At 40.4% G+C, this 24778-nt stretch overlaps 3 protein-coding genes and 4 long non-coding RNA genes across 12 annotated transcripts in view; 2 read left to right on the plus strand and 5 right to left on the minus strand.

Annotated features, from left to right (window-relative positions):
* Positions 1–24778, minus strand: part of LOC135338456 (uncharacterized) — a 55175-nt gene that overhangs the window by 976 nt on the left and 29421 nt on the right. The gene's annotated exons all lie outside the window — the stretch shown is intronic.
* Positions 376–13744, minus strand: LOC135338921 (death-associated protein kinase 1-like). Its single transcript, XM_064535014.1, has 5 exons — positions 13730–13744; positions 12359–12563; positions 11954–12058; positions 6971–7066; positions 376–2576 (listed from the first exon to the last, which is right to left on the minus strand). The coding sequence occupies exons 1-5, from the start codon at positions 13742–13744 to the stop codon at positions 1933–1935; spliced, it is 1065 nt and encodes a 354-aa protein (XP_064391084.1). The 3' UTR covers positions 376–1932.
* LOC135338571 (uncharacterized) lies at positions 10253–11320 on the plus strand. The gene is made up of 3 exons (XR_010395600.1): positions 10253–10644; positions 10998–11047; positions 11097–11320. It is a non-coding gene; the product is annotated as an uncharacterized LOC135338571 (long non-coding RNA).
* Positions 15227–18387, plus strand: LOC135338467 (uncharacterized). The gene is made up of 7 exons (XM_064534609.1): positions 15227–15360; positions 15447–15512; positions 15567–16001; positions 16269–16903; positions 17012–17207; positions 17304–17527; positions 17863–18387. Exons 1-7 carry the CDS (start codon positions 15231–15233, stop codon positions 18385–18387), a joined length of 2211 nt encoding a protein of 736 aa, XP_064390679.1. The 5' UTR covers positions 15227–15230.
* Positions 15347–18699, minus strand: LOC135338573 (uncharacterized). Of its 3 annotated transcripts, XR_010395602.1 has the most exons (9): positions 18565–18699; positions 17831–18448; positions 17375–17522; positions 17064–17142; positions 16800–16911; positions 16601–16726; positions 16396–16513; positions 15791–16014; positions 15347–15689 (listed from the first exon to the last, which is right to left on the minus strand). It is a non-coding gene; the product is annotated as an uncharacterized LOC135338573 (long non-coding RNA). The 3 variants fall into 3 exon arrangements; XR_010395603.1 differs by having other exon boundaries at positions 16437–16513; positions 16601–16911; XR_010395604.1 differs by lacking the exon at positions 17064–17142 and having other exon boundaries at positions 16601–16911.
* LOC135338541 (uncharacterized) lies at positions 20838–22672 on the minus strand. Of its 4 annotated transcripts, XR_010395538.1 has the most exons (5): positions 22287–22535; positions 21950–22082; positions 21601–21711; positions 21303–21374; positions 21247–21261 (listed from the first exon to the last, which is right to left on the minus strand). It is a non-coding gene; the product is annotated as an uncharacterized LOC135338541 (long non-coding RNA). The 4 variants fall into 4 exon arrangements; XR_010395539.1 differs by lacking the exons at positions 21247–21261; positions 21303–21374 and adding an exon at positions 20838–21074 and having other exon boundaries at positions 22287–22529; XR_010395537.1 differs by lacking the exons at positions 21247–21261; positions 21303–21374 and adding an exon at positions 22657–22672 and having other exon boundaries at positions 21552–21711; positions 22287–22448.
* LOC135338614 (uncharacterized) lies at positions 22813–24523 on the minus strand. Its single transcript, XR_010395650.1, has 9 exons — positions 24127–24523; positions 24000–24063; positions 23893–23941; positions 23570–23839; positions 23448–23509; positions 23311–23396; positions 23190–23258; positions 22995–23053; positions 22813–22939 (listed from the first exon to the last, which is right to left on the minus strand). It is a non-coding gene; the product is annotated as an uncharacterized LOC135338614 (long non-coding RNA).

Below are 24778 nucleotides of genomic sequence, written 5' to 3' on the forward strand. Positions count from 1 at the left end.
GGGCTTAAATTACTACAAACCATAAATCTACACACACCAGGCAAAAGTATATATAGGAGGTGGGGGTTGATATGGGCGGTTCAACGGCTACGGTATATATATATACGTACATCTACACACACACCTATATAATTATGGTATATATGGCAGTACCTGTGCTTGGACAGTTTGGTGTTGGTCTGGGGGCTGGTAGTAGATCATTACTAGTCTCCTTAGCAGCAACACCAGCCAGTTCCTGTATAGATACCAAAATTAATAATTAACAAATCGAAACACTATACAGCAGGCGTGTAATAATATTCAATACCTATGCAGCAAGAAAAGATAGACGCACACATCAACGTAGCCAAGCAATCATTTCAACTCACGAGAGGATTTCGTCCAGTAAACACACTAAGTGGATCCAGAATTCTTCTCAGTGCTTCACCACTGGAAACTCTGGTGCTTTTCCAGACTTGTAGAACTTCATCAAGATTATTGCACTCTTGAAATACAGCGCTGGCATTCTCAGTAATAGCTGTGCGTACGATATCAGCCAATCGAGGATTCTTGTTCCAACAAGTTGCAAGGGCCGAGATGAATCGATCAGACAGTTCCTTGTGTGCTGGATTGAACAGAAGCTGTAGAATATTCTCACCAAGATCAGCGTAAACCTCAGCATAAAGAAAGTCAGCCACAGACAAACTTAAGATCCCACTAGTTGAAACAACGTAGCGATGTTGTTTAACAACACTTTCTGCCACTAGATTGATGTTGAATGTGGGAGCTTCAGAGATGTTGAGAGGATATGTCACACTGGCAGGCGATAGGAATAACTCGTTAACCTCAGTCGAACAACAAAACTGCTTTCTAGCCTCAACCACTTTACCGACCACAGTTGAACGAAGATCAAAGAAATCCAAGGAAAGCTCTTGTGCCTGCATTAGAACAATAGCGTGCTTCTTGTTGGAGATTTCCACCACCATTTTGACACCGTGAGATGTGCTCCAGCAAACACCAGTCTTCCAGAATGCACAATAGTGTTGAAGAGCAGGAATGCTGGTATCTGTATTAAGAGCAAGGCGGAGGGAGAGAGCTAGTCGAAGGAGGAGAACGTAGAGCATTCGAGCATCCAGGAACTGATCACTGTGAACTGCTGACAGGACCCAACCAAATTGGTACTTCGCTGAGCCTTCCCATACATCAGGAGGAGCTGCTAAGGTGATCAGAGCGGGGCAGAACATGTACACTTCCTCAGTACTAGCACTAGACTCGTCCAGATGATGGTTGATAAGACAGAGGATTTCTTTATCGTCAATAACAACGGCTAGCTCGAGATGAGATAAGAATCCAATCAGCAGTTGAATATCGATATCTGGGAAGTAAGCAGCAAGCTTAGATTTTGGTACGATACCAGTGCTGGAGAACAACTTGCAGTGTTGTTTGAAATCTTCTGGAGCAAATATGGTTCCATTGATTCGAGAGAGTAGTGTTGAACTGTCAATGATGACAAAGCTCTTCTCAGGTGAAGCTGTGTCGTGCAAGAAGAGAACGTGACCTTTGTCACTCAGCTGAGAGCAGATCTCAACAAGGCGGGGAATCGTTGAGGGGATGAATGGAATATGATCTTTGTGCTTCTTAGAAGGCTGGAGGCGATCCACCGCGAGTTCCTGCTGTATGTCTTCCAGTGAAACTGCAATCTTTCCAGAAAATTTTTCAAGCAAATAGATGAGAAACATGTGGCAGTTCAAACTGACAGACAGCTTGGATCTAATAGAGTCACATGTAAAGCCAACTGAACGCCTCAAAACTTTCATACCACTTGAATTAGAAAATCGACAATCGATCGGAATGATTTCCACGAGCTCAAACATGGGAAATTTCTGCACAGCTTTCAATATGGTCTCCTTCCTTTCCAGGATTGCGGAGTCGTCCTTTACAAGATCAGCATGGCTAGACACCACAATGAGTGGTGCTTTGCCCTCCATTATTGGCACACTGGTTGGCAATGATGCCCAACCAATACGAGACAGAGTGGGTGGTAGTGATGTTTTCATTTAGGAGACTGATAACCAAAATGAAAATGGGCCGACATGCATCAACTGCTGACTTGATAATTGCAGCGTGACTGCTGTAGTAGACCTCTTGACCAGCAAAGTCATAGACCAACACATCTCCAAAGACACGGCTCTTGAATAATCGAGGGATGATTCCGGCTGTTTTCTTGCTAACTCCATCGACTTCTTTAGGAGAGACGAATATGTTGACTAGATATGTGAATGCAGTTGGCTCGTGTTCCATTGCTTCAATGAGAGTGCTCTTTCCTTCTCCACCGTGACCGATAACAAGCATCTTCACTGGGTTTTTCAGGGGATCCTTTGAAAACACGTTACCAAGAGCTTCGCGATAATTGGTATAGACATCTTCGGCAGTAGCTCCATGTTGCAACAAGAGTAGAATGATTTCCTTGTTATCTGCAAGAAAGAGTGGTGTGTGTCCATCGACATCTTTGATATTGGGATCACAGCCAACAACGTCATTCAAAAGATATTCCACGATTTTGGTAACCCCATACTGGCAGGCAAGTAGAAGAACATCTGTAATGGATATGCATCAATAATCATTGAGCACCTAGCTGAAAGTACATGTATATGCAGTGCTCTATAATAATATTAACCTGATTCGTTCTTACAAGGTTTGGTTATTCGAAGATATCTCATAATTATACATTCACGTGTTGTGTAATGCATAATTATAGTGTAGGTAATTATAATTGTATTGTGATTTACTTATTATAGTCTTGCGTCATCTCTACGATGTACATCAAAGAAATTGCGAGTACTACAAAATAATGACAGAACTCACTGAGCCGTGACCACAAGGGCAATAACGAATGCGTAAAGCCAAGCGTCGTGCTACATTACACCTACGCCCATGTTTTAAGATTTTATTACAGTAACTTTAACCATAGAAACCACACATTGACGAGTTATAATGTCATCAAATACAATAATTATACATGTAGAATATAATATAATAATAGAGATAAAATAATTGTTTTTTGTTCGATAACTGTATTTATTGGGAGATGTCTGAAACACATTCACATGAATTAAATAAAGCAGATCCAAAGTTCTAAATCAGTTTTGTTGTAGCTGTTGCTTCTGTGAGCTGTTTATATAGGAAGGAGCTCTGTGTCACAGCATAATTAAACTTCGTAGCCAGTCAGAGAGCCAGAACACACAAGCCATGGAGAGAATCAGAACACAACAATCAGAGAGCCACAAACAGGGCCGGGGGAGCAGACCTTTCAACAGGACAGTTAACCTTTCTCAGCTCAAAATACAGACACACTAATTTTTTCAAAAATCCATATCTATTGAAATCACTTGTAACTATAGTAACCCAGACACCAGCTATCTTGACACTATCATCATTAAACCTATAGCAACTGACCACCCCCAATTATGTACATAAACAATAATAATTGTATGAAGGCACAAAAAAATAGTAACCCAGACCCCAGCTATCTTGACACTATAGAGCATCGATGGAACACTAACAGCTGAACAGTTTGAGAGAGGACTCAGAACCCACTAATGTTAGACAATGATCATTAAATTTTATTTTTTTATTCACACCAAATATAATTCTATATAATTATCATCATTACCTAGCAACTGACCACCCTCACTAACTAGTAATTTTTTCACAATTATGTACATAAATAATAATTATTGTATGAAGGCACAAAGAGACTGAAGACACTTAATAAGTGTTCTCAATCTTCTCACGGTGACACGGTTCAATCAAGATCTGCAGAAACTTCTCTGCGAGATTGTATCGGCTGACACCCTTTTCAGTGAGGATTATAACGGGTCAATAATAGCTAGAAGATCGACTAGAGATTCAAACGTTCGGTCACAAAATTATTGATCGGGCAGAATTATCACGTGGCTTGTGTTTAATAAGATAAAAAAACAGGAAATGTAATGATAAAAACAGATGACTATCATTGAAATAGCCATTTTTGAGATAAAACCAGTGCATGCATGTATCATGCTATAAGCCTCGATTCCAGGCCGCACTTCACATCAGGGAAGTGGCCGGTGAAGGAGGCCTAGCACATCATGCTATATATAGCTCTAGCAAACAAGCAAGACAAGAGACAAGCTATTGTGGTTACGTTAGAGTGAGAATTAAGGACTGCACATTTCAACTTCTTGACCGACCACTTTGTGCTATAATTATATTTGACATTTTAATCACTTCACGTCCATTTGTGTATACTAACTAGACTAAGCTATCAAGACTACTGTCATAATTATATGACGTTCTATACAGGTTCAGGGCTTGGTCTACAATTAATTATATGCTCAGGAGCTTTTTTCTGTGGCTGTCCATGTTATAGCTTGATCTCTGAAAAGTATAGATTCCTATAATAGTTATAATTATATGATCCACATAATTATAACTTACAAGGTCCAGGAGACTTGATCTATATAATTTATATGCTCAGGAGCTTCTTCCTCTGGCTCTCCACATATACATGGTCTTTATTTATAGCTTGATCTCTGAAAAGTAGATTCCTATAATTATGATCCCAGTCACTGTCCTCTCACTCAATAATTATAAGCATCGCTGTTTAGCTTCCCTATAGAACCCCCTGATGTTGTACTACGAAGTTATTGGAGCCATTATCAAACGGTCACTAATCTTAGCCTTGTTCCCAGGCCTTTTTTTATTGCCGTTGTTCATCCATAAATAGAAGGTAGCAAAAAAAAATAGCAAAATAAGGCAGCATGCAAAAAAAGAAATTGGGGTACAGTTAAGAAAAAGTAAGGCCTGGTTTAGGAAATAGCGTGATCCACAAGGATATTTATGAACGTGGGAGATAATTATAATTATAGCCCACAATCGGGACGTAAAGTATTCTCCGACGCATTCAAAGTTAATAATTATAAGACTTGTACTGAGACACTGCTACTGCATGCAAAGTCCGGGAACCAGTGCGGCCAGCTCTAGCTGGTGGCAGTAGCTACCTGTTAGATGATAATGATGACTAAGCTATTAGTTTAGATCTAAGACACAAGAAATATATATTAGATATTCTATGGATAGAATCTAAACACACAATATAGACTGGTACAACATCTCTAGCACTGCATACCCACGCTCATTTTCACCCTTCTATCGTCCTTCTACCCTCACACGACTTCCCGATATAATTATACATGCTCTCCTTTTTGCTAACTCTATACCTCTATATAATTATTCCTCCATTCCTTCCGTATTTTATTGAACAATTACAGCTAGTAAAGAATGTTTTGCAAGCATCAAACATAATTATATGTGAACTTTGCGAGGGTTGATCAATTTGCAATAATAAAATTGCAAAATCTAAAATTATTATTAGTAAATACACACGATCCTTACCAGAACGCAATAGTTAGATCGCAAAGGGTTAAATTTTCTGCTGCTTGCATGGGCTCATTATGCCCCGGTGCGCATGCGCAAGCGAGGTATACGGTAGTGTGTTTGTGTGTCTGCATGTTTGTGTGTCTGTGTGTCTGTGTAGACCGCTACAGCTGCTCAAGGATGAATCAAGTGCAAGTAAGAGTCTCTATAGGCTTCTAGTCACGTTTACTTGGATTTGCTTCGTCCCCGAGTTATGCCTAGTTTTGCTTACTTGGAATGCCATTGCAGTCTTTTCAGAAGAGTGCGTAGCGAAACTTGCCCATGGAGTGTTGCTACTCTACTTAGTAGTTAGCTCTGCACTAGAACGCTAGCTATTGGTAGCTGCAACAGTGAGAAGAGAGCTGCAAGGCTCTACTGATGCAGCTATTAACCTTGGCTTGAACTTTTGGCATCAATCGTTTTTAACAACAATCATGGCCGATCATTACCCACTCTTTGATTCTGGATTTTGCCTGCATGCAGCAAATTCAATGCAAGATTGTTCATCAATAATTCATGTAGTAGGAATGTTATGTAGCTTTGGCACCTCCATCGAGGCATCAGCACCCTCGGTACTTTCATTCGCAAAGGTTTTTCACTAGCAAAATATTCTAGTAATAAAGATTGAACGATTTAGATAAAGAACAGAAAAGGATAGCCTGTGTAGGCTACTTCGACAGTATACTGCACAAAGCGTACATCGAGGCAGGATATTAATAATACCACGTGAAAGAGCCGCTCAATGTGCATGCATGTGCTTGTACCTACAACGTGCACACACAGCGTGCAAACAATTATAACTACTGCTGCAGTCATTATTTTTTTAATCTTTCACGTAGTATTATTAATAATTATCATTTTGGAGCTATGACTTGCAAAATTGCATATAACTATAATTATACCAATATTTTCGTATGGTGGTATATATTTCGTATTGTATAGAGCATCATACAAATTAACGCAATACGTTCTCCTGAGGTGTAATGACATTTAATTGGGCAGTACGTTCATATGAAAATTTGCACCAACGAAAATTACCCGCAATGGTGTAGCAGGGCCATGCAGGGAAGCAGACTCCTTTTAGCATGAAAGCTGACACACTGTCTTCTTTGTATCTTAATTGTATAGCTATAATCATTATAATTATTAACTAACTTTCATCTGCATACTAAAAAGTCACCAAAATACTTTAAAAAAAGGCCATCTGTTTTTTGCTATTCTGCAGCAAATCACGATAATGTTTCCTGCATGACTCATCAATAATTGTTCATATGCACAGTATTAATTAGCTGACCTATAATTATGCTATATATCCAGTGCATGCATGCAATGATAGCTATATATAACTAGCTCTATAAATTCTATCCTTTATTGGCTCATCATCAAACTGGTGCTCAAGCCCCTAAAGCTCCCCACTGGATCTGCCATTGATGCAAACAGAAGAAGAATTTACTTTATTCTGTATACATGCATACAAGTAACACATAACCTGTACTTCATTCACATGAATATTGTATTGCATGTACTAACTTACCATTGACAGCCACATTGCACTCTGAGATCAGGTACTTGATAGTGTTCAGCTTTCCCTCTTCGACTGCTAGTCCCAGTGGAGTTTGTCCGTCACCGACTATATAATAGTGTTGAATCAAACAATGTGACAAAAAGGACCACCCCACTGATTAATTAGTGGGTGAGACTTTACTATAATAATAATAATGGAAACCATGCATGCATTGTTTCATTTCATCATAAATAATTATGATACACAGTATTATTATATTATATACAGCAGCAACCTTTTATAAATTTCTTAATTGGGGGAAGTTGGGTTGTCGCCCGGTTTCAAATACTTATTGTGATTTGAATAATTTTTAATGTTGGTTTCAGTTATAGGCCTGTGCCAAATATTCAAATTTGTTCACCTATTATTCATATTCGCACTTTATCAGCCTATTATTTACTTCATCCACCTAAGCGAGGTATATGGTAGTGTGTTTGTGTGTCTGTGTGTATATACACTGCTAAAGCTGCTCAAGGATCAATGAAGTGCAAGTAAGAGTTTCTATATAGGCTTCTAGTCATGTTTTCTTGGATTTTTATTCGTGGATTTGCAAAATAATGCTTCATTCTCGAGTTATGCCTTACTTGGAATGCCATTGCAGCTTTTTAAGAAGCACGTAGCCAAACTTGTTTACCGAGTATAATTGCTACTCTATAGTTAGTAGTTAGCTCTGCACTAGAACGCTAGCTATTCCATGGTAGCTGCAAGAGTGAGAAGAAAGCTGCAAGGCTTGCGTTCTGATGATGGTATCCATTAATTTTAGACTGGAACTTTGGCATCAATCGACAATCATGGTCGATCATTACCCACTCTTTGAGTTTGCATGCAGCATGAAAATAAAAAAATGTTCATCATGTATACCGTATACTACGTGTATAAGCTTTATGTTATGTAGCTTTGGTATCTCCACCAATTAAGGCATCAGCACCGCAGGTGCTTTCATTCAAATTGATGACACTTATTATTATGCCTCAGTGCGCATGAGCAAGCGAGGTATACGGTATAGTGTGTTTGTGTGTGTGTGTGTGTCTGTGTAGACTGCTACAGCTGCTCAAGGATGAATCAAGTGCAAGTAAGAGTTTCTATAGGCTTCTGGTCATGTTTACTTGGATTTTAATTCGTGAATTTGCAAAATAATGCTTCGTTTTCGAGTTAATTATGCCTTACTTGGAATGCCATTGCAGCCTTTTCAGAAGAGCACGTAGTTTATACCGAGTGTCTGGAAAGTCAAGGGATTATCGAAAAAGTCGACGGTCCCACAACATGGGTCTCTCCTCTATACTACTCTACTTAGTAGTTAGCTCTGCACTAGAAAGCTATATAGCTATTGGTAGTTGCAAGAGTGAGGAAGAAAGTTGCAAGGCTCTGCTGATGGCAGCCACTAATTTTAGACTTTAACTTTTGGCATCGATCATTTTTAACAACAATCATGGTCGATCATTACTCTTTGAGTTTGCATGCAGCAAAATAATTATTGCAAAAAATAAATGTTCATCAGTATAAAAGCGCTTTATGTTATGTAGCTTTGGCATCTCCACCGAGGCATCAGCACCTGCGGTGCTTTCATTCAAATTATTATAGCACCATATTTAATGGGATTTAATTTCAGCAGCTAATAACAAACTTTTATTAGCACACAAAATGTGGTTTCAACATAAAATTAATGATTGGAAGATTTACTGATACGTAAAATGTGGGATATAATTATTTTCACAGTGAATTATTATTCACATTGTAAAAAAACTGCCTATTATTCAAGGAATATTAATCTTGGTACAGGCCTATAGTCCCAGTCCTGCATCTGAGTACGAGGCGCTTTATATAGGGCCAAGTGAAGCGAGTCTCTATAATAATTATAGTCATCTGTACGGTGGCCCTGAGCGTTACTATTAGTTCACCTTAGCTACTTGATACTTCGCCTACCTTAGCTACTGGGTAGTTCTACTTGATAGTTCGCCTACCTTAGCTACTGGGTAGTTCACCTACCTTAGCTACTGGGTAGTTCTACTTGATAGTTCGCCTACCTTAGCTACTTGATAGTTCACCTACCTTCGCTGCTTGATAGTTCACCTACCTTAGCTACTTCGCAGTTGACCTTTGAACTGCATGTTAATTCTATTTAATGCTGCTGTAGCCGTACTGTACATAGCGACTAGAGATCAATAATGAGAGCTACATATGCACGTATACAGGTACTGAGGATTATCTAACAGCAATGCAAGACTAGAGTACCACACCAGAACCATTGTATATAGTACAGAACTCTTGTGCTGCGATGGGATTAGGAGATATAAACGTAAACAACTTGAACTGCATGTGTTGTATTAGTCTGGGGCCTCAGAGGGGAGGGGGAAGAGAAGCAAAAGGTCTCTTAATCCTAGCTCTATTTCCCCAAGCTATTAGACTAGCTAGTATTGTGAATAACATGTAACTTCCAAATAACTCAAGTGTGGTACTCTCATCTTGCATTGCTGTTACCCATAGGGTAGCACTAACCGGTTGCAGATAATCCTCAGTACCTGTATATATACATGGAGCTCTCATTTATATTGAGTCACATGGCTCCAGCAGCAGTAACATACAGTTCAAAGGTCAACTTCGAAGTAGCTAAGGTAGGTGAACTATCAAGTAGCTAAGGTTGGCGAACTATCAAGTAGCTAAGGTAGGCGAACTATCAAGTAGCTAAGGTTGTTGAACTATAAACTTAAGGTCACTGGCAAGTTTGAGGCATACAGTAATTACAGAAGAACTAGGATAGTGTAGCGTAATTAATTACCTAGATAAGGTATAGTTGAACTATCAAGTAGCTAAGGTAGGCGAACTATCAAGTAGCTAAGGTAGGTGAACTATCAAGTAGCTAAGGTGAACTAATAGTAACGCTCAGGGCCACCGTACATCTGTCTGTCTATGATGGACGTACGGCACGGATTTTATCGTGATCCTACAATATTAAGTACCAGTTCCGTTTACGTAGTACACGTTTCATAACGTTTTGACACCATCATATTAATTAAAAGCGTTGCAATTTACTGTACCGCTGTTATTTACCGTTACATGTTGCAAGTATGTTGTAGAAAAGTAGCAAACAAAGAGACAATCCTATAGTCATCTCAAGCACTTAGCTATGCCATGGCTTATGTCTAGCTGTAATTAAGCCTATATATATAGCTCTTGATCTATAACAAAGACATAATCATAACGCAGAATTCACAGGTTCTTCAACTTCTCATTAAATGTGACAGGGCCAATGAAAACAGACCTTAACGCGGGCATTTTCGAATCAGTTTTTATTGTTGAATCGGATAGGGCGTCCTTTAAGCTTCAAAATGATACCAAGATCGACCTCCTAGCTACTTTCTTTCCGGAGATATGTTCGAGGGAACGCTACGAAGGTATTGCAACGCCCTCTTGAGTAAATGACGCTCAAACGTCATGATAATTGAAGTTCAATTATTGGCTTCCGGGCACTTCCGTATACTCATAAAGCTTAGTAAAAGATGTTCTGGATAAGACAAGTTAGTTAGATGAAGGCTAGGCGTTCTAGGACTCTCTAGCTAGCTAGTATAGCTATGTAGCTGGATTGCTTGGCACCTAGGAAGGATCTTCGAAGAAATAAAGAGACAAAGACTCCCGTCGCTCAAATGGTAAGCTCTCATGTCTTGTTATAAGCTTGTATCTGTGTAATGTATCAGTCTTATAAAAGATCCCTCACTTGTATCGAGCCTACAGAAAGTGTCTCTGTCCTTCATACAGCTTAAAGGAAGCCTAAGTGATCTATTATAGGTAGTCTTTCACTTAGTATTCATCCGTATCGATCTAAGGCTTGATCCAACTTATTAGTAGCCTTATAAGAAGCTTTCCTCCTTTAATTTAGTACTGGTATATCTGCCATTGTGCTTAGTAGTAACAGGCCTGATGGGATGGGTGATCACATCATGGAGGGCCCAGGAAACTGCGTGGAATTGTCGTATAACATTTATATTGATGGTTCCCCCAGGTGGTGGTAAGTGTCGGAGGCCTGAGAAACGCTTGTCTATTGGCTAGAATGTAAGTGACATTGATATTGTGTCTATCTTAACTTACTACTTATCTGTAGGTTGTTATGGAGTGTTTATGAGGACAAGTGGCACGGGATACGTACATCTAAAGAAACAAGAGTGGATCTACGCCAAGCTAGCTAGCTAGATAGCTGCTCTTTCTAATCTATTTCTGTTGCTAAATTATGTTTGTTAAGAAGTGGAGCTATAATATACCTGGCTCCTCTTGATGATTGTAAGTACTGGGCTGATGAAATAGTCCTGTACAAGTTGTCATCTTTTATTTGTTAAAATAATTAACAATAATAGGGAAATTCCCAGGGAATTTCCCCTCACGTAGACAGTAAATTTCATTGTAAAAAATGAACGTTCGGTGAGTTTCTTCAACGTCCGCGCTTGACCTGTTTAAAGCTTCGTAGAGACCCAAATTTTTACAGGTAGGTAGAGGAAGGGTTGAAGTTAGCACCTGTGAAAAAAAAATTTTTTGCCCATGTTTTTCATTTCTACTAAATTGGCCTATAGCTTAATTTAATTATTGCCGCGTTAAGGTCCGTTTTCATTGGCCCTGTCACAAATGTCTGCAGTCTCTATATATAAATATGAGTCCTATCTCTGTTCTACAAGGTTAGAAAACGCTAGCTATAGCTAATATCTATATATATATACAGCTAACTATACTTCACAATAGCTATAGCTAGCTGCATGCAGAGCTGCATGGGTATGACAATGGTTGAATAAGAAAAAATGCGTATTAATATGTATATGGGTACTACGGACGTATTACGTAAACGGAACGGGTACTTTATATTGGCTGCTACTGTAAAGTATCATTTGAGACGTACACACAATAGGTTGGGATAGAAAGGTCAAGTGATGTAATTACAGTGCATGCATGCAAATAATTATACTAACTTACTATTGATATCCACGTTGCACTCTGTGATGAGGTACTTGATAGTGTCCAGCTTCCCCTCTCTGACTGCCACTCCCAGTGGAGTTAGTCCATCACTGTCCACAGTTCCTATAGTGGTGAGTCAGGACAGTGTCAGGAATGCACAACACATTGTCTCAGAAACCATAACTATATAAACGTCATCAACAACTATTGCCTGAACACCTCTACATGTCCCATACTGCACCTACCCAACTATACCCACAGTAGTGGTGTATATATACCCAAGACATACACAATGAGTTATGGGAGGCCTAACATTGCATAAGGTATAAGATATCATTGTTGAGACATACACAATTAATGGGTAGGTAGAAAGGTAAAGAGATGCATGCCATTAGCAATCAGCGTACAGAGATATTCACTCACCATTGACATCCACATTGCACTGATTGATCAGATAATGGACAATTGCAGTGTACCCAAACTTGCAAGCAAAGAGAAGTCGATTGTTCTCTGGAGAAAACGATAAAAAGTGGTTATTATATGAAGCACTAGACCCTTGTGAGGGTTGGATTAACCCTTTAACCGTCGGATTCTTAATTAACAGTGAAGTGAAATGTCTGTAAATTCTCTATCGGGTTTCCAGAGCAATAAAATGCCTAGCAACCACATACCAATAGAATGCCCATACAACAAGGAATAAAATGGTGCAACATGTGTTGCCATAACAACCACAGTTATTACGCTCACCCGTTTTTATCATTTTAAATGCTCGGCCAGCGGTGAGATAAAATCCAAAAATTTTTTTTTATGGATCAGCCTATCATATGGTATAAAGGCTTGACTAAGCTTGATTTTCACATCATATGAATGTAACAGTGCTAAGATATATCAATTTGAAGTACAATACGTACATGTATTACTATATCGGTGAACGATCTACAAGCTCATAAAGACTGTTCATTACTGCTAATTCTATTTTAGCTATACTATACTTACACTACTGATATTCTAGCTATACTATACTACTTGCCAGAGTCACACAGTGAGCCCTCTCCTGGTCTTTCACCGTCCTGGTCCATGTCATGCATGTCCTCAGTCCCAGACAGTTCATCAGCGTCTGGCATAAAGCTGGTAGCCTTTGGGAGGTATCCTACTATCCCCTCTCCTTCATAGGCACTGTCATCACCAGAGGAGACATCGCCATTGCTGTCCTCAAGCTGTTCAAGCACATCGGCACAAGTAAACAATCTAGCCATAGCTATAAACTTCGTGCGGTAAGATGCTAATGAAATTTTAACATAGCAACGTGGCTTGAAAAATTCTAGACTAAATTGCACATGACTCTACAGCTCTTCCTCTATACAGGGATGTGCGTAGTTCGAGCTACTTCCTAAGTATCGCAGAATTAGAATTTCGCAAAAAAAGTCACTATTGCGGGCCACGATCGTGGCCCGTGGCGGTTAACTTTGGTGGTTACATCACCTTCATTTTTCAGTGTCAGCTTTAGGATACGAACTACTTGTGCAGAATCTGAGGTGAGAACAACAATTGCACTGTGAATATACTACGATAATAAATATGCATGCATGATAGAATGTTCAGCGCAAAATGGATCACATGCAGTCTACTGGATATGGTCACAAGAGCAAGGGCTTAATTGATAACCTCATAATTTTACAAATTAACAAGCCTATACTGCATGTATGATTCTACATCAGGCTCTCACATCAGGGTCTCTGAATTAAGTAGTCACTTCAATATACCAGTCGTTATAAATTGCTAGCTTGATCAGACCTGAAGTGCGGCCATGCCTCCGTATAATTATACTGTAGTTCTGGCTGCCCCAAGCTAGGTTTTTAATGTACGTTTATTACAGCCGGATATGACGTTTTGGGTGTGATTTGAAGTATGAAAGTTTAAATAGAGAGCAGTGGCGTAGGCAGGGGGTGGCAAAGCGGGCAAATGCCCCCCCTTTTTCTGGATCTCTACTACTCAGCTCAGGTTAGTGTAGCTGATTATCTTGCTGAGCACTCCCTTTCTTCCCGATATTGCTGCAGTTAGCTAGCTAGTAGGCAAGCAAAACGATTTAGTCCCTAAACTGTGAGCTATTCTGGTCTAAATCTATAGACAGTTCTTGTTCTTTGCTAAACTAGCTTTCTAAACATCAGGCCACACCCAACTAAATAGAGAAATCAATTATGACATCATAATTAAGAGGCGTGGCTTCCGGTCAAAATTTAGGCGCTGCGGGGCTGATAGGTTTTGCCCCCTCTTCCAAAAAATCCTGGCTACGCTCCTGGAGAGCATAACAATTCGAGACAAAGTCGCAAATTAGTCATTAGATTCGAGGTCAACCTGCACAGTCCCAATTAACCGAATAGCCGCGGTTATGACTTCATACCGCCCACCGCGGAACCAAAATCTAGTCAAATCGCTTGTTACTCGAGACTTTTCTTCTGCTCATAATTATATCTAAGAATTGCCAACAAACACTCAATGCCTATAGATGCATGTATATAGACTTTACATGTGTAATAGAATTTTGAGCATCAGAACGTCCATCCTCTCTAACCACCACATGGGTTTCCGTACACTCTTGTTATAATTATTACTACGATAATACACAAATTGCATACCAGGCCTTATCAAGATCAAGCTATAATAATTATTATTGTACAAACTTGATTACTAATAGTTCCCAAGCTTATAGGGGGTGTTTCAGCACCCTGAGTCCCTAGCTCGATACGAATGCACATAATCAAGCAATGATAATCAGCTAACGTAACCAACAAGACAATATTTTGGTTTTATGATAATTAATACAGTATACATGCATCTATAATTATAGTTCATCAGAAAAGACGAAAATTACGTAAAACTACTATGAGGCTGCTCAGTGCATGGGTAGCTAGCTGAAGATCAGAGTATAATCCTGACTGCACATGTAACATAACATAATATGTGACAGGCTCTAGGAAAACCGGACTATTCGCACAAGCAGCACTATTGAGCTATAGACCAAAATAGAATAACAGCCAAAAATCATCAAAACAGTTTTTATTGTATATACAGTTAGTTCAAAGCTTCGTGCACCTACTAGTGAAGTTTTAAGCTGTACTTGCTTACCATAAGAGCAGGCGAGCAGTGTAAAGACGGCCACTCAACACGCATCTTTCTTGAATAATTTTAACTTTACGTGACGTCACACGTAACGGGATTTTCCCTTGCGCAAGGGCGTATCTCAATTGCGCATGCTGCAGCTGCAATCATACTAGCTACACTTAGTATGAACAGCATGAGCTCAGGCAACGCTTCTAAAACGGCTAAGGCTATTAACGACATATTGAGGTTACCTCAAGAAGACCAAGAATCCCTGGGTGATGTCATCTCAGAATGGCTAGACCTCGAGGAGAGAGAAACCGATGGTACGTATAAAACAACACAGTAATCAAAATGAAACAGAACAATAAAGCAATGGAAATAAAATGTAATACAAAATGCTACAATGTAGGGACTGAAGACATGGGGGATACTGACTCTAGGTTTGAGTTTGACGAGCCCATCCTCTCGCTGCAAGGTAAGAAATAACAATTTTAGGCTTTAACTTTTAACAATTCTTGCCTTTGTTTAGGTGATGACGATGACGATGATGGCGACATTAGACATGAAACAGATCCATTGGAAGCAGCGCTTGTACGGATCTCTTCACGCACCACTGGTAACCCCTCAAGTGCTCTCGGTCCAATGGAGCTCTCTGTGATTGAAGACGAGGAGGTAACAAGTTTTGTGCGTGACACCTGTGGATGCAAACTTGCTAATGGTAGCCCCTGCTCGAAACAATTCACTGTTACTCACATAACAAAGATGAGAATGGCCTGCAATGAACTTTCACACGACGAACTCGACATGGCTCTTTTGGGGCAAATTTCGGCCTGCACTAATCGTAGCGATGGTGTGGTGGTTGAATCTCGACACGTAGCGGCAGGGAGGAAGAACAGCTACAGCAGTTATGTCCACCAGGGGAAACCCGTGTGTACTCGGTTTTTCAGATTTATCCATTTTGTAGGTACGTTTAGTACCTGTAAATTAAAATACACATACATAACACACGCACTAAAAATACTTGTGTGTATTTGCGTATGTATTTTTTGATAGGTATTGTGCATTTATTTTTAGCCGCGAGTACACATCCAAATCCACACGCAAACACGAACAGCGTATTTTTGTGTATGAATGTGTACTCCCGCTAAAAATAATACAGGTACGCTTACATGAGTACACATAAAGAAATCTGTACGCACTCATTACTAACTGACGCATGACACAATTTTAGGGAAATACCGGCTCAGTACTCTCAATGCGAGTTACGAGGAAAATGGACTGTACACACGGATACACGGCAACAAGCACCGACTACCAGCTAACACTTTGTCATACGAGTGCCAAAAACTAATGATCACCTTTGTGCTGAACTATGCTGCCCAGAATGCTCTCGTCCTACCCGGTAGAGTCCCTGGGTTCCGAAAGACTGACATCAGGTTGCTACCCTCAAGCACCTCAAAGAGGTCAGTATGGAAACTGTACAAGGGGCAGATGGAGGCGGTGAGGGACATTGCAATGGGCTACTCTACATTTTGCAAACTGTGGAGACAGCTACTTCCCTACCTGGTTGTGACGAAGCCTATGACTGATCTGTGCTGGACCTGCCAGCAGAACAGCACAGCACTCTCTCGTGCAGTCAACACGCCACTTGCCGAGAAGAGTGCGACCCTGACAGCCTACATGGAGCATCTGGACAAAGTTCAGAAGGAGAGATCATACTACAAGACTGTATGCGACCAGTGCAGAGTGACTATCCGCTCACACTTTGAGCAAGACGGAGAATTCACCCCACCGCCGCTGTCTTCAAACACTCCTCCGAACTCTTTGGATATCGAGAGTCATTACTCTTTCGATTACGCTCAACAGGTAGGGATCTGTAATAATAGACATAAACATAATAATACGTGCATAATAATGTATAGTGTGTATCACTAGTATCTTGCTAAAAATGACTGTTTTTTTATGGTTTCACAGGTACACTATCCCAGCAATCCCCTGCAACCAGGCCCCATTTACTTTTTAGTACCTCGGAAGTGCTCTTTGTTTGGGGTGTGCTGTGAGGCAATTCCCCGCCAAGTCAATTTCCTCTGTGATGAGGCGGGAAACTGTGGCAAGGGGGCAAACGTTGTGGTTAGCCAGCTTCACTACTACTTTGAGCATCATGGCCTAGGTGAGATTCAACACACACATCCCAATCAATACACACCATCCAATAATTTTTATGTGATGAAGGGACACAAACCAAAATAAATTATCCTATTTACAGGCGAGAAGACAGTGTATTTGCATGCCGATAATTGTTCTGGACAGAACAAAAACAACACAATGGTTCAGTACCTGCTATGGCGCTCGATGACCAACCGCCACTCTCACATCACTCTCTCATTTCTGGTAGTTGGACACACCAAATTTTTTCCGGACTGGTGCTTTGGGCTCGTCAAGAGACTGTACCGAAGGACAGTAATCGGAAGCCTTCAGGCCATCGCTGAGGTTTGTACATAAAAATCAGATTATAGGTAGCTACACAAGATAAAGAAATTGTGGTATGTAAAGGATTTTAAATAATTAAGTTCAATCAAGCCACTAAAATTAAATCGTACAAAGAGCTATTTTTATAGCACCTACGTGTAGATAGGCTCCCAAAAACATAGAACTTAGCCAATTGTACACATTGCAGTTATAGACACATTGCAGTTATAGATTGTTATGGTAGCGGTCAATTATTAGTCAGTTTACAAAAGCCCCATTTAGCTCGTATAAATAGTAAGCCAGTAAACTGCACAATACACTTACAGGTTGACTGTACACTGTTGTTATACTTACAGGTTGTGGAGGGGTCGGCCACTTGCAACAAAGCCCAGCTTGTAGTGGATAGCAATGGTGGAGTTGTGGTTCCGATGTACGACTGGGCAAGTTTCTTTGCACCAATCTTTAAGAAACTCCCAGAGATCAAGGTCACTCATCATTTCCATGTGATGTCCAGTAAGCCAGGTGTTGTTGCCACCAAGAAGCACAGCGACTCTGTGGGGAAGGAGCACAACATTCTGAAGGATGGTGTTGAGCTGGATCAGGATGAGATGCCTTCAGAGATTGTACCCAAGGGTCTGTCACTTCAGCGGCAGTGGTACCTCTATGATAAGATCCGAGAGTTCTGCCCTGTCGCTGATCAAGACATTACGTGTCCAGAGCCATCTGCTCCACGGCCAGACAGTCGACAGCCATCTCCAGAGCCACCAGGTCCCTCCTCTCCCAGCCATCCACCCCCTGCCAAGAGGCCCAGACGCTGTGGACAGTGTGGCCAACTTGGTCACAACAAGAGGAGCTGTACTCTGGACTCTTCTCCCAGCTAGACATCTGTGTTACCCTCATACCCCGGTTCTTCTAAGAGCCACACATTAACAGAATAATAACCTGCGAGTAGTAGACAGGGTGTTAAAAAGCTTAAAACCCTACGTGGCTGTCTTACAACCTAGCGCTATGACTTGCGAGTAAATTCTAACGCTCTAGACACCTAAGATTATCCTTACCTGAAGTTATTTCTTGAGAGTCTCTTCGTAGGGGACCAAGAAGTCTTTCTCTTAGCAGTCAGTTCTCTCATAAATAAAATGGATTTCAGCACATGGCCTACTAAGTATTGCGCATGCTCACGCATACAAACGTAGGCGGAATTTAATGACATATTCACGCATGCAAACGTAGGCGGAAACCATTCAATTTCAATGACATTTTCTAGAGGCTATTTCTCGAAATGTAAGTAACCAAGAGATCGCCTCTGACGAGGCCATAACTTGGGATCGCAAAACGCTATGGAGGTGAGAAAGGTGTCATTCTGTAGCTCTAGTAACGCCCTATCACCTCATGTAGTTATCATAAATTGACTATCTGCGCGAAAAGTCCGGTTTTCCTAGAGCCTGTCACATATTGCATAATTATTGCTAAATCATTAATTTTGGCTATCATTGTATTGAGCCTTTAACCCTTTCCCCGTTTTAATTAAAACAAAAACAATTTTCTAAAAATTCATAATTATAGTAATTATCATGAACCATACATTGAAATGACTTTTAACAGGTAGCGCAGACCCCAGAGGTATCTTGACACCATCTTCGTTACCTAGCAACTGACCACCCCACTAATTAGCAATTGTTTACAAACATTCACAATTATGTACACAAACAATAATTATTTGTATGAAGGCACAGAGTGGCTAAAGACGTGTTCTCAATGTTCTCACGGCGACATAATTATAATCATAGTTCAATCAAGATCTGCAGAAAGTTATCTGCGAGGTCGTATCAGCAGACGTCCTTTTCCCGGGAAATGTTTTCTTCACCTCAGGTATACAAGTTCAATGGTGGCTCATGATGTCCACTGCTGTACTAACTAGCCTAAATACAGTTATACTGAAGCTATCAAGACTACAGATGCTACTCTAGACTTACCAGATCCAAGAAGTTGGTCCATCACAAGAGCTTCTTCCTCAGGCCTTTCAGGCTCTATTATTTTCTAGCTTGAGGTAGCTCGTTATCTAGCTATGATCCCAGTCACTGCCCTCTCACTCTACAAGGCCATAAGCATTGATATATTGTCACTGTCTATAGCTTTCCTAGAACCTCACTGAGGTTTTACTACAAGGATCTATCAAACGGTCCCTTTTCTTTCCACATTATAGTTGTGACACATGCAGGAGTGCCACATGCATGGGATATAATTATTGGCTCAGTAGTGACTTAGGCCCAAGGGCCACAGGCCTCGAGGGCAAAGGCACTACTGAGCCAATATATCCAATGTGTGCACGAGTGAGTTGTGTAACAACTGATTTGTTGCATTCCTTTTGGTGTACACATCACTTCTTTTAGAGGACAACTAGTTTCAACTACTTGTGGTGGGTGTGGAATGCTCCAGACGCATGAAAACATTTTCTGCCTACCACTGAATCTGTTTTAACAGTGTTATATAAAAGGGACCGTTTCAGGTTACTAGGTGGAGGGTGCATGGGCTTTAGGTAACTTCAGCCATACTATGGCTTAATTGACCTGTGCCATATCCGAATAGCCGCGGTTGATGCTTTGAAGCGTCAACCGCACATTACTCTACTCTTAATTAATTTGTGGTGAGCTACAACCTTCCAGAGCTCCACAGCTTTGCAAGGCTTCTCTCGAAGGTCAACAGAAGCCGTACTGAGTCCGATCACCATAGGTTAGCAATCAAAAATTTGCTGAAATTTTCATGTGAAATTTGTATTTCAATATCAATCTCAAAAGTGAACATACATTATAATAAATACAATTACAATTAATTCTATGGTACAACAATGACTAAGAGGCCTCTGTACACAGGGGATGAGGTACTCCTAGGTATCCTGGATAGTAGTCACAGTTAGCAATTGTTCTTACACACAGTAGAACATAACCTCCTCAGAGACAAACACCAGCCAACAAGCCAGCCATAAAGAAATTGAATTTTAAATGTACCTTTGTTTGGGGTGGTGCCTAAAAGATCAAAAGATTATCATGCAATCAATACACACACTAAATTGAATAATAACATTCAGCCACATAATTATAATTGAAATGCTATAATAGACAGCACACTAAAAATTAGGAATGTACATGTAACACAGCACTAACTCACAAGCCAACAAACCTATTGAGAATGGCCATACACAAAGTACAGTACATCTCATACAAGGGTGCAAAATAATTATGAATCATGCAACCTTAGACATAATTATGTATAGGTCCCACAAGCAAACTTACATGCAATGGAACTCATAGGCACATATAAAGTAATTGTGATCCTACAACAAACTAGGAGTTCATAAAAAGATTTAACTTTGGGCACAGAATTACAATGCATATCACAGGCAAACACACAAGCCAACTAATGACTAAATTGTGACCTAATCCTAGCTGGGGAGCATAACACAACCAACAAGCCTATTATGTTGGGAAGAAAATGTCCTTACACAAGTAGGCAGTACACTCACTCATAAACAGTACACTCATAAGCCCAACAAGCCTTTTCTTTCTTTCCCCTGAAAAGGTCAGACATTATTATGCAATCAACCTCTGTATATGTACACCTAATTGAGTAGTGAGCCTAATTGAATTGTAACCTTGGAAGCAAACAGGAACTTCACACAAGCCAACCCCAATTGGAAGCAAGCAGGAACTTTACACAAGCCAACCCCAATTGGAAGCAAGCAGGAACTTCACACAAGCCTAGGCATAACTTTTGGCAGAGCACTGATAATATTAAGTACCATTTTACACATGGTGAGGCCTGCTTCTTGCAATTTACAGAGTACCTCTGACAATCTCCTGTCGTGCTCTTCCTGTGTCGGGCCACAGGGGGCACACACACACACACACACACACAGAGATACACATAAGCACGTGCGTGTGCACAGATACACATACACACACATACACCCGCGCGGGCACACATAACAGACACAGATACACACACACCCGCGCGGGCACGCATACAGACACACACACACGCACGCACATAAAATTAATATGCACACACACACACACACACACACGCACACCACTTACTGTAAGCAGTTCCACTCCTGGCCTGACTATGGACTCCCACCATCTCAACCAATCTGTTGGCCCAAACTTTCCGATCTCCGATTCAAGACAAAATTCCAGCATTCATCACAGCTGATAACAGAATACATTGTGGATGAGACCAACAGATAGCTAGACAAATCAATGATGACCCCTTTACATTGCAACACTGCTGAGCGTACATATAGGCTTCTGTATTTTAAACTCGGCTTCAACACACTGCTGGAGCCAGTACACTTTACAAGCTACGTAGGTAAGCGTATTATCAGCTAAGAACACCATGTACAAGCTAAAAACAGCATCGCTATAATCATACGCACACAAAGCTTACCTCTGAAGTAAAATCTCGCTCTGTCCTTGGCTGGTTGACTGTTCAGATTGGAGGTCCTGACAGAGTAACTAGCTACAAGGTAGCTTGAAGAGAACTGTTACTGTTACTAAGGGGTGCACCTTTCTTTGCCACACTGAAAAGAATAATAATTGAATATCAAACACTGTACACTACACTCTAAAAACAGGCTCTAAACTAACTCAGCTTCTACACAAGTATACTTTACACACTCATACGCTATCTAGGCAAGTGCAGAAGCATATTAAATCAGCTCAGAGGCTTATGAAGGCTTATACTAGCTACATAATGCTTGCTATAATACGCACACAAAGCTTACCTCTGAAGAGATCCCTCGCTCTGGCCTTGGCTGCTTGACTTTTCCGTTAGAAACCAGGAAATCCTGACACAGTAACTACTGTAGACTACTTTGCTACGAAGTTGAATAAAGAAAACTGTCACTGTTTCCAAGTTATGCATCTTTCTTTGCTAGAGGCAAATGCTGAAAAAGATAAAATAATTTGAATATCAAACCTTGTAGACTACACTAAAAAAACAGGCTCTAAACTAACTAAACTATTCTTTCAGTATAATTATTTCATACACTCAGAGGCTATCTAGGTAGGTGGACAAGCATATTAAATCAGCTCAAAAGGCTTCTAAAGGCTAGACTAGGAAAATGATGATCGCTATACACACACAGAGCTTACTTGTGAAATGATCCTTGTTTGGTTAGATACTGCTTAGCAGCCTGTGGATTTCAGCATGTAATCAGCCGTGGAACGGGCTGTAAGCAGTCTGAGCACGGCCTGTAAGCAGCCCTGTGTTCTCAGTTAGTTCTGGTTTGCTTTTATACAGTTAAAAGCTGAGTTTGGCATGAATAATTCCACAAAGTGTTAACATTTTTAAGAAACAAACATAGCCAGACAGTTCGACAGTTTACAACACTAATAAGAATGTTTCTTCTAGTGCTTGTGCTGCTCGAGTGTGTCACTGTGTGTATAAAGAAGACACGTGAATAATGGTTGCAAAGAAAATAATGTCTTACCATTATAATGTGTTGTTCGACTGTTCGTACTGTCCACAGACCAGCCATGTCCTCTGTCACTGTGTGTATAAAGAAGACACGTGAATAATGGTTGCAAAGAAAATGTTTCTTATCATTATAATGTGTTGTTCGACTGTTCGTACTCCAGCCATGTCCTCTGTCACTGTGTGTATATAGTGAATAATTATAGTCTACCATTTATACCTTTTTTGTTCGACTGTTTGTACTGTCACAGACCAGCCATGTCCAGAGCCAGTAACTTAACTAAAGCAAAACACAAACAAAGTTTTTATAATTATTATGAATGATTGCTTACCTGCCAAATTCTAAAGTATAGGTGTGTCCACGATATAGGTGTGTCCACGATATAGGTGTGTCCACGATATAGGTGTGTCCACGATGCTGTAATTAGACCAACCAATGTAAACGACAATAATTATTATTGTAAAATACCTTCTGGTCATGATGGGTTGAAATCATTGATGGCATGAGCATTCCAATTTATATATGTACATCTGTATGTGTGCATCAGTACACGAGTTTAAAGTGAGTTAAATAATTATTAATTGGCTCACATTCTCAAGTAGTGTGAATAGGAACCTCAATCTCGAGCTCAATCAGTACAGTAATGATGACATAGACACAGGTACATATGTGTGTGCATACGTACGTAAACGAGTTCGAGTAAGGGAGTCAATAATAGAACCTGAATCTTGAGCTCGTAAAGTAATGATGACACAGACAACTGTAGATAATATCATAGGTATACGCATTTTATATACCTCGTACTCACCTATTTAGTAGCCGTTGTAGAGGTGCATATTCTTCTTTTTAGATGTGTATTCCTATACATAAGCAGCATATGGACCAACATTTTAAAAACCAGCTGAACACTCACTTATAACATTGTATTAGAAGTCAACAACCTGCGTCAGAGTCAACCAGATCTGCAATACGAAATAACTCCGTCAACATAATTATTTATACATGACCACATAAGCACACCTTGTAGCCTATAGAGCTGGACTCCTAGAGACAGTGAGAGAAGAATTACAGAGACATCTAGCAGCTGATAAATGGACAGAAGTGAGTATTAATTAATTAGACCTACTATACTAGCTCCTCTACTTACTTCCTCTCTCTCTCTTTTTCTTGCTAGCTGGCCTTGGCAGTCAGCTCCATAAATAATATAATTACTCCATCCATCCTTTAAAGCTGCAACTGAAGGAGAAGATCAAACTGAAGCACCTTTTCAGTCTCTTGGTGGATTTGGTAGCTAAGCAACTTTCTCTCTGCGCATGCGCATACACTAGCTGCACAGGCTGTAAGCAGGACGTGGGTGGTACAGGCTGAAACAGGTCCGTTATTTACGGGCTGTATTCAGGACAGGATGTACATGCTGTAACGGGCCTGTGGTTCCAGGATGTAAGCAGGACGTGGGCGATTACATCTGCATACAGGCCCGTATTCCGGCCTGTATTCAGCTGATTTTCCCCACTGGCCTGAAACGTTCTCGTGGATTTTTGGCTGTGTATTCTAGACTAGTTTGCAACAAAGTTGCCTGCAGAAAACTGCTACTGCTTCTTAGCTACGCATCTTTCTTTGCTAGGAGCTGATAATGAAAGTAATTTAAAATTAATTAGATTTTGGTTCCGCGGTGGGCGGTACTACATATGAAATCATAACCGCGGCTATTCGGATAATGGGTTTCCTGTAATAAGCCTAACTGCTATTTGCATAACAGGTTTGCGAGAAAATAAAATAATGTATAATGTACCACTCAG

Source organism: Halichondria panicea, chromosome 7, assembly GCF_963675165.1.
Source record: "Halichondria panicea chromosome 7, odHalPani1.1, whole genome shotgun sequence".
NCBI classification, from domain to species: domain Eukaryota; kingdom Metazoa; phylum Porifera; class Demospongiae; order Suberitida; family Halichondriidae; genus Halichondria; species Halichondria panicea.